Source organism: Gekko japonicus, unplaced genomic scaffold (genome assembly GCF_001447785.1).
Source record: "Gekko japonicus isolate JY-2015 unplaced genomic scaffold, Gekko_japonicus_V1.1 scaffold1437, whole genome shotgun sequence".
NCBI classification, from domain to species: Eukaryota; Metazoa; Chordata; class Lepidosauria; order Squamata; family Gekkonidae; genus Gekko; species Gekko japonicus.
This window is the reverse complement of record NW_015170324.1, coordinates 431511-440126: the sequence shown is the minus strand read 5'-3', so window position 1 is coordinate 440126 and position 8616 is coordinate 431511. Positions and strand designations below refer to the sequence as shown.

Here is an 8616-nt window from a genome sequence, read left to right as displayed (position 1 = left end):
CCTCCAGGGTCATCTAGTCCAACCCCCTGCACAAGGCAGGAAATTCACAAATACCTCCCCCTCCATACCCGCGGTGACCGCTGTTCCACACCCAGAAGATAACAAAAAACCTCCAGGTTTTCAACTGGAGAGGCCGGGGATTGAACCTGGGACCTCCCGCGTGCCAAGCAGAGGCTCTAACACTGAGCCACGGCTCCTCCCCTGAGTTGCCGTAGTTACTGAGGGATGAGAGAAATGAATCCTGTGTGCATGCTTAGGTGCACTCTAGTTCTGTAGAAAGAAGTGGAGTTGCTCACTGTTTCTGGGCTTGATTGAAAATGTTTCTTCTTACCGTTTATAACTCGTTATTGTCTAGGCCCGATGAACTTCCTTTCTCCATCTAAACCTGTGCATCTAATACACCTGTCAGCAAGCTGCCATTCTGTTTTCTGTGACCTCTGTGTACATATCCTTTCCTTGTTGCACCCGGCTTGTTTTCTATCATCCTGCTCCTGCGTTGGAATGCACAAGATAACTGCTGGAGGTTGTGTGGGGGAGAAGAGGCTGTAATGCTTGCCTATTGCTTTTCTCATGAGTACTGCACCTGTGTTTTGTCTGATGTTCTGCCTGGTTCCCATGGACTGGGCGCGCAACCGTTTCTTTAGCCCGCCAGCGGGAATGCCATTCATTGGATCTGTATCTGTTTGAATTTCCTTTATTATGCTTGACCTAACTGTGTATCCCCAGTTCTAACAAAGAACGTGTTTGAGTATGTCTTCAACGCTTTGAAATAAATTTTGCTTTCTTGAAAACGTGGATTTATTCTCGATGCTTGGGGATCCAACAGAGGGCTAGACAGGCTTCAAGATTCTACCCTTTATGAGATATACCACTCTGGTCATCTTCAGGGGCCCTGCTTTAGGTGTCCCTGCTGTCTGAAGATAGACTGGTGACAACCTGAGAAAGGGCCTTCTCGGCCATGGCACCAAAAAAACAGGTTGCTTACCTGTAACTGATGATCTTCAAGTGGTCATCTGTGTAGTCACACCTATGGGATCCAGTGCACCTAAGCTGATCCTATCGGTGTTGTACAAAGCTCACAACAGGTTTTTTTGCGCCTCCACCCTGAGTCTGCATGAGAACCCCAACTGCACATGCCCAGGAGGGTGGAGTGCGGACATCCGCCAGTTCCTTCTGATTGCCATCAACCAAAGCAATGTAAGACAAAAAGAAACTGAGGACAGCAGTGGGGATGGAAGGGCGGGCGGTGTGACTGCACAGATGACCACTCGAAGATAATCAGTTACAGGTAACAACCTGTTTATCTTCTTCATGCTCTCTGTGCATCATACCTATGGGAGATTGAAAAGCAGTGGCTCACCTGGAGGTGGGTACTGTTAAGCTCAGTGCACCGTGGAAGATCAGACCAGACGACCCAGATCAACCTCATGCTGCGCACGAACATCTAGTGCATAATGTCTAATAAATATCAGAGTTTACCTGTAAGCTTTATATTATGCTCTTACATGTTGGGTCTCGTTTTAATGACTTTGTATTGCATATTTTCCTGTTATATGAAACCTAATAAAAATATTTTTTAAAAGGCTAATAAATGTGGTTGGTGTAGACCACGTAGCAGCTTTGCAGATATAGGATAGCGATGCGCCCTTCAGGAAAGCTGTGGAGGTTGCAGTAGATCTGGTGGAATGCACCTTCAGGCGTACAGGGAGAGGACGCTTTGCTAGCAGGTAGCACAGTGTTATTGTCCCAATAATCCATTTAGACAAGTGCTGAGCCAAAATCCAAAAGCCAGCTCAGATTACATCATCATCAGCATCAGAAGGTGATATCAATGGTGGACGCTTCTCAAGATTCAACTCCAATACCGGAGGGCTCAGCTGCCTAACTGGAGAGTTGAGGATCTCAATCGGGGGCACTGATTGCACCTTACGCAGCTCCGGAATGGAAGGCTGTGTCGACACGGGGTGCAACTGCTGAACGGGCGGCAGTGTGAGACTTCTGCGGAGCCCTATTGGAAGACTTATGGGACTTTTGTTTTTCTGACTCGTCCCTCTTCTTTTTCTTAGCTGGTGTGGAAGCAGAAGAAGCAGACTTAGAGGCCTGGCCGAGGGGGGTTCGATGTCGTCGTCGGAGGGGGTTCGGTCGATATGGATGATCTCGGTGGGGGTTCGGTCGATAGCGACGATTTCAGAGGGGGTTCAGTCAACATAGTTGGTTTCGGAGCGGCTAACGCCATTCCCAAAGGGCTACATTAAGTCTAGACACTCGGTTTTTGCGCGTTTGATTAGAGAATTTCGCACAGAAAGTACAACTTTCTAGACGATGAGATCCCCCCAGACAGAAAATACAGAGAGTGTGTCCGTCCTGAGGAGCCAATTTACTGCCACATGAGACACACCTCTTGAAACACCCCCACTTCTTATCCATAAAAGTCTCCTCAGACAAGAGGGAAAGAAGGAGAAAGGGAGGGGGGGAGTCCAAAGACCCGACAAAAGTTCTCAACCCTTTTCCAACCCCCCCTTTTTTTGGCTGAAGAACGAAAGAAAAAAGCTGAATGAACGAAGAAAATTAAAAGACGAATCCCGATGTCAGGAAGAGACGAAGATCACTGACCAACAGATCAGCTGCTAACAGCGCGGTGGTCAGAGAAGAACTGGCGGGATGTCTGCGCTCCACCCTCCTGGGCATGCACAGTTGGGGTTCCCACGCAGACTCAGGGTGGAGGTGTGAAAAATCCCGTTGTGAGCTTTGTACAACACCGATCGGATCAGTGCAGGTGCACTGAATCCCATAGGTGTGATGCCCAGAGACCACGAAGAAGATCTTTGGAACTCCCTATTCAGACAGATATGTCTTTCCCCATTTATCATTGTCTTCTGCCAGCAGGTGAAGACTCTTTTCTTTTGTTTGGCATTCAATCACTAACTCTTATTAGCCTCCTCCCTATTTGTGTGTGTGCGTAAAATTCCATTGTTCTAAATATTTTATATGTATTTGTATTTTAAATAGTTTTAATGTTTTCATATTTAAACTGTTTTCATTTTTACTGCCTAAAGGATACTGAACAAGTGGAAATGTTTTAAGTAAAAATAGAATAATTCTGAACCTGGCCCCAGTGCGGATCAAGAAACTCAGAGAATGGGGCCAGGTACAGACGAAAGACATTTTTCTTGAGACCTAAGGAAGCCTCCTCAGATTTGAAGAAACATTCCAAAAGTTCAAAGGGGGGGGGGGTTTAAATCCCCCACAAATGGAGAAGCACTGTCGGAGCTTACAAAGCCAACATAAAGGAATTTCATAACCCTCTCTGATGCTGTATTTGGCTCTCCTATCCCCATATCTGATTCTCCCCCAGCCCATCCTACTCATCGTACAGTTACTTTGGGCCAGATGGTTTCTTTTTCTTCACAATGGAGCTGAGGTGATCTGACCTACTGTGGGGAAGGGATTCAACTTCAGCTTCTTCTCTTCTCTCTCTCCAATTGTGTGGCATCTGTCTCTGTCTCTTTTCTCTAGGGATGGGATTGGCCAAGGTTACAAAGACTTCAAACTCTCTTCACCCACTTCTAAGTTACTAAACACCTTTATGATGCACCCTCTTTCTCCCTCAGGAAAAAAATATATCTGTCAGTGCAAAACAAAAAGAAAAACAAAACACAAAACCCCTTTTGCTCTTCTGTAACAAGCAAAGTAACAAAATAGCAATGGAGAGGGGTGGAGTCAGAAGCCAGAAGAGAAAGCAGGGGGTCAGCAGTGCAATTTTCCTGTGAGTTTCTTGCAGGTCCCCACTTGTTAAATAATAATAAACAAATAATTGCTTCTTCTACGCAATTTAGCAAAGAAGCATAACACTAAAGGCTTTTGGTTCAAATATGAAAATACTTTTCCAGGACATACTGCTGTGGGAAGATTGTTTTTTGTACACTGCACAAACTAGGAGTTGCTCTAAACCATTAAGCCATCTGTTCAACATGTTTATCATCCAGTTTGCTCTTGCTAAGTCACCATGGCTTTTGCAGTCTCATTTGGCTTGGGGTCAGTTTTTTGCTGTGTTCTGCCAGCAGTGCCGTGACTCCAATAACATTATAACAGGTGCAGTCAACATACCTAATGAAGCATGGTGTTTAAGTCAATCATCCCTATTTTCTCAGTTCAGGGAAGCTGTTTGCATCCACTACATGACATGATATTTCAGGAGACAAATTGCAAAATGGGGAGGGGAGGAGTATGTTTCAGGACAGACCTGATGACTGACATAAGTATCAAGGATATCTGAGTCTCCTTGTGGAGTTCTCCAGTCCTGACCAATGTTCCCTCTAAGGTGTGGAGTCTTGTGAGCATAATTCTACTTTGTGAGCCACTGGCATTAAAGTTGTGAGCAAGCGATTTGGTTACTGCATCAATTAGTTTGCTCCGGAGCCATTCTTCCTGAGCTAAGACAAAAATCTGTGAGCTGGAGGCTAAAAAACTGTGAGCTAGCCCACACTAACTCATCTTAGAGGGAACACTGGTCCTGACAGCTCACTCTCTATGGAACAAGTCCTCTGTCAGGATGAGAGTTGTAGGCATCAGAAGTAAGTTTAGAAATCACTGGTGATTCATTCACTGTGGTCATTTGAGAAACAAATGTTCTAGAACACTGCCACATAAGGGTAAGATTAGTGCCAAATTTCTAGGCATCTCTCTTTCAGCACATTTTTTTTTCCATCTTACAAAAAACCCTAAAAGAAATCTATGAAAGTAAATCCATACCTTTTGGTTTACTTTAGTAGCGGCAACTGTCATGTTTTGCAGGTCCTGGGTATTACAGTCACTGGAATTCATGCAGCAGCTTGGGGGGATGCCATGGTTGGTAAAGTAAGTGCTAATGCTCCAGTTGGTGTAGCTCTGGATACCACAGCAACTCAGCTAAAAAGAGCAAAAGAAAGACAAGCAGTTACAAAAAACAAGAAATGTCTTATGGGCATCACCCCAAGATATGCTAATAATGCACTGAAGAACGGCAAATGCCAAAGCAGACTTTAAAAAGCAAGGAGAACATTCCAAACCTTTCCTTTGGGAAACATTTTCATCATTGTGGCACCATCAATGTGCAAGTACTTCATAGAAGAGCAAAAAAGGAAAATAAAAAGGGGCTCATCTTTGCTGTGAGGAGCTTGCAATCAAAATTTTGGGGCTGGCAGAGACAACACAAGAAGGAGAAGAAGATAGACACAAGAAGAATGGGTACGGAGTTCAGCTGCACAGGCCCTTTATAACAACAGCTCTTCTGCTCCTGCCCTCTGCAACAGCAGGAAGAGAATATGGGATAGATTATGACCTGTACCAAGCTATTCCCAGCACCTTCAGGATAAGTCATGCAGTAACATAACTGGAAAACTCATTATGTTGAAAAATAATAATGATGAGAATACCACAAACTTCCTAGGCAGTTTTCCTCCCTCTACAATTTAGGAAATACTCATTATAATTTAATTTAAATGTATATTGCTGCCATTTCAATCCAACAGAAAACAATCACCTCTCTGCATCTGCGAACATTAATGAATTTGCTTATTATGCAAGTAGGTACTCTGGGCTTTGGCTCAGTTCTAGTAACTCTACCTTGTGTGCACTGAGGGGTCTCCTTTGCTAAGTATGGAAGAGGAAAGAGTCCCATGTGCCAGTATAAGCCTCATGAATGCTCAGGGCTCTGGATCACCCTTTGCTGGCAAAAGCCAGTATGGTAGATTGGTTAGAGCTGGGATGTTAAACATGCGGCCCGTGGGCCGGATCATGCCCTCAAAGGGCTCATATCTGGTCTGCAGGGAACTCTCTTCTGCTTCTTTCTCCAGTTCTGCTGCTGCTGCTGGCATTGCAGCTTGCTTTATCAGACTCTCTCAATCACACAGGAGAGATAGAGAGGCAAGCTTCTGTTCCCTGCACTGGCTGAGGCTCCTCCCCCTCCTCCTCCCAGGGGGAGGGAGGAAACAAGCCAGCGCTTGCTTCCTGGCCAGGCTGCCTCAATCTCACAGGAGACAAAGGCGAGCCTTTCTTCCCCTCCATTGGCTGAGGCTTCTCCCGTCCTCCTGCCTTGCTTTGCTCAACTGCCTCAATCACATGGGGAAAATACAAAGCACCTTTAAGACCAACAAAGTTTTATTCAAGGTATGAGCTTTTGTGTGCCTTGCTACAGTGTGTGTTTTGTTGGGCTCGTTATGCCAGGGATCTCCTGGGTGCAACTGGGTTTCCTCCCCCTTTTCACTGTGTTCATGCCCTCATGATCGAGTCTTTCTCAGTAGGAAAGCCATGTGACCTATTTAAATGAGGAATAAGCAAGCCATTGAGGTGGATTAGGCTGAGAGAGTGTGTCCAGACCATGTTCACCCAGCGCATTTCCTTTGTAGACTGGAGGTTTTGAACCTAGACTCCCCAGATAGTAGGCTGATACTGACCACTATACATTGCTGTCTCTCTATTCCTGCACTGCCTCACAGGAGTTGTAATTATTTCTCTGGGGAAGACTGTAGTTTTGTAGACAAACACATAGCCCTCAGTCTTTCTCAGGATGCCTTCTCATGTTCTTGACCAGCACACAAAGCAATTTATGTACAAAAGCTTGCAATGCCCAGCCATCTCATGTCTTCCCCTGGGTCCTAGGCTCAGAACACTGAGCATGAGATTTCTGTAATGAATGTCAATAAATCAAAAGTAGATTTGCAGCTTACAGATACACATCTGAACAGCATACTCAAGATTGCTATAGCACAGACATTTTGATGCAATAATTCAGAGCAAGAGATGTCAGTTATCAGAAACAAAATGTTGCAAGAATGCTAGTGTTTTAAGCATGTTTTATTTAAAGTTTTTTAAAAATCTCTAATTCTGTTTGTGTCCTTTATAAAATTTATATCTCTACTACGTGGCATTACATTTTATGACACACATTTATTTGTTTTTTTGTTTGTTTGACTTATATCCCACCCTCCCCACTGAGGCAGGCTCAGGGCAGCTTACATAAAATACATAAAAGTATAAAATACATAGAATCACACATAAAACATCTTAATTTATCGTACAGTTATAACAAAGTTAAAGTGCAAGGTGCTAGAGCTAGAATAGATGGTTATAATAACATTATAAAATTGTATAGCAGTCACAACAGGACATGTTGGTTAAACACAGGGAATGGTCAGAGTTGGAATTCAGCTTATCTTTTCTAATTTTGCTGGTGGGCACAGGCTGCTGATGGAACATTCAGGGGGAGGGCTTAACACAATGCAGATTGTTGTGTGCGGCTCCTACTTAAAAGCCTGGTGGAAGAGCTCCGTCTTGCAGGCCCTGCAGAACTGTAAAAGGTCCCGCAGGGCCCTGATGTCATCCAGGAGCTTATTCCACCACTATGGCGCTGCCACTGAGAAAGCCCTGGCCCTAGTTGAGGCCAGCCTAGCCTCTTTCAAATCAAGGAGGGCCAGGCGATTTTGGAGCCCTGAACGCAGTGCTCTTCGGGGAAAGGCGGTCCTTCAGGTATGCAGGTCCCTGGCCATATAGGGCTTTAAAGGTAAGAACCAGCACCTTGAAGTGAATTTGGTATGCTATCGGCAGCCAGTGCAATGCTTTTAGCACAGGCTGGATGTGCTCCCACATGTGGAGGCCCATCAAAAGCCTGGCTGCAGCAAGGTGACCATCGCATGGCTCACCGTTGCTAGGTCATTGTGCCTAAACATTGTGCCTAATCAACTCCCTAATCAGCTGAAGATGGTAAAAGGCTGACTTGGCAGTGGCTGATACCTGGGCCTCCATTGTTAAGGAGGTGTCTAGGAGCACTCCCAGAAGAAGAAGAAGAGATTGGATTTATACCCCGCCCTTCAATTGGAGTCTCAGAGCGGCTTACAAACTCCTTTCCCTTCCTCTCCCCACAACAGACACCCTGTGAGGGGGGTGGGGCTGAGAGAACTCTGACACAAACTGCTCTTTTTCAAAGACAGCTGTGCCAGAGCTTGTGACTGACCCAAGGTCACATCAGCAGGTGCAAGTGGAGGAGTGGGGAATCAAACCCAGTTCTCCCAGATTAGAGTCCACACACTTAACCACTACACCAAACTGGCTTTACTACACTACACCACTACACCAAGCTCCTAACCGCCGACGCTGGCGGTTACACTACACCACTACACCAAGCTCCTAACCGCCGACGCTGGCACCAATGGAGTCCCATCGAAGGTTGGGAGTGGGATCCCTAACCCCAGGCCGCTCCGACTCAAGCACAGGACCTCCGTCTTTGTCAGATTCAATTTCAGTCTAAGCTATCCAGCCACGGCTTGTAATGCCAGGTCCAGATCTTCTGGGCTGGAGTCAGACTGGCCATTCAGCATCAGAGCTGGGTGTCATCCACATATTGGTGACAACCCAGCCCACACCTCCGGGCAATCTGGGCAAGGCTCCACATGTAGATGTTAAATAACATTGGGGAAATACTGCCCCTTGGGGCACTCCACAAACCAGAGGGTGCCTTTGGGACAGCTGTTCCCCTACAGCCACTCGTCCCTGACCCTGGAGAAAGGAGGTAAGCCACTGCAAGGCCAACTCTTGGACCCCAGCGTCAGTGAGGCGGTGGATCAGTAGCTGATGGTCGAT

At 45.9% G+C, this 8616-nt stretch overlaps 1 protein-coding gene across 2 annotated transcripts in view; it reads right to left on the bottom strand.

Moving 5' to 3' along the window:
* Positions 1–8616, bottom strand: part of TSPAN7 (tetraspanin 7) — a 143725-nt gene that overhangs the window by 21133 nt on the left and 113976 nt on the right. For both annotated transcript variants that reach the window (XM_015418102.1, XM_015418103.1), the window contains exon 5: positions 4753–4908. In XM_015418102.1, the coding sequence (XP_015273588.1) occupies positions 4753–4908 (156 nt within the window). The remainder of the gene's footprint in view (positions 1–4752; positions 4909–8616) is intronic.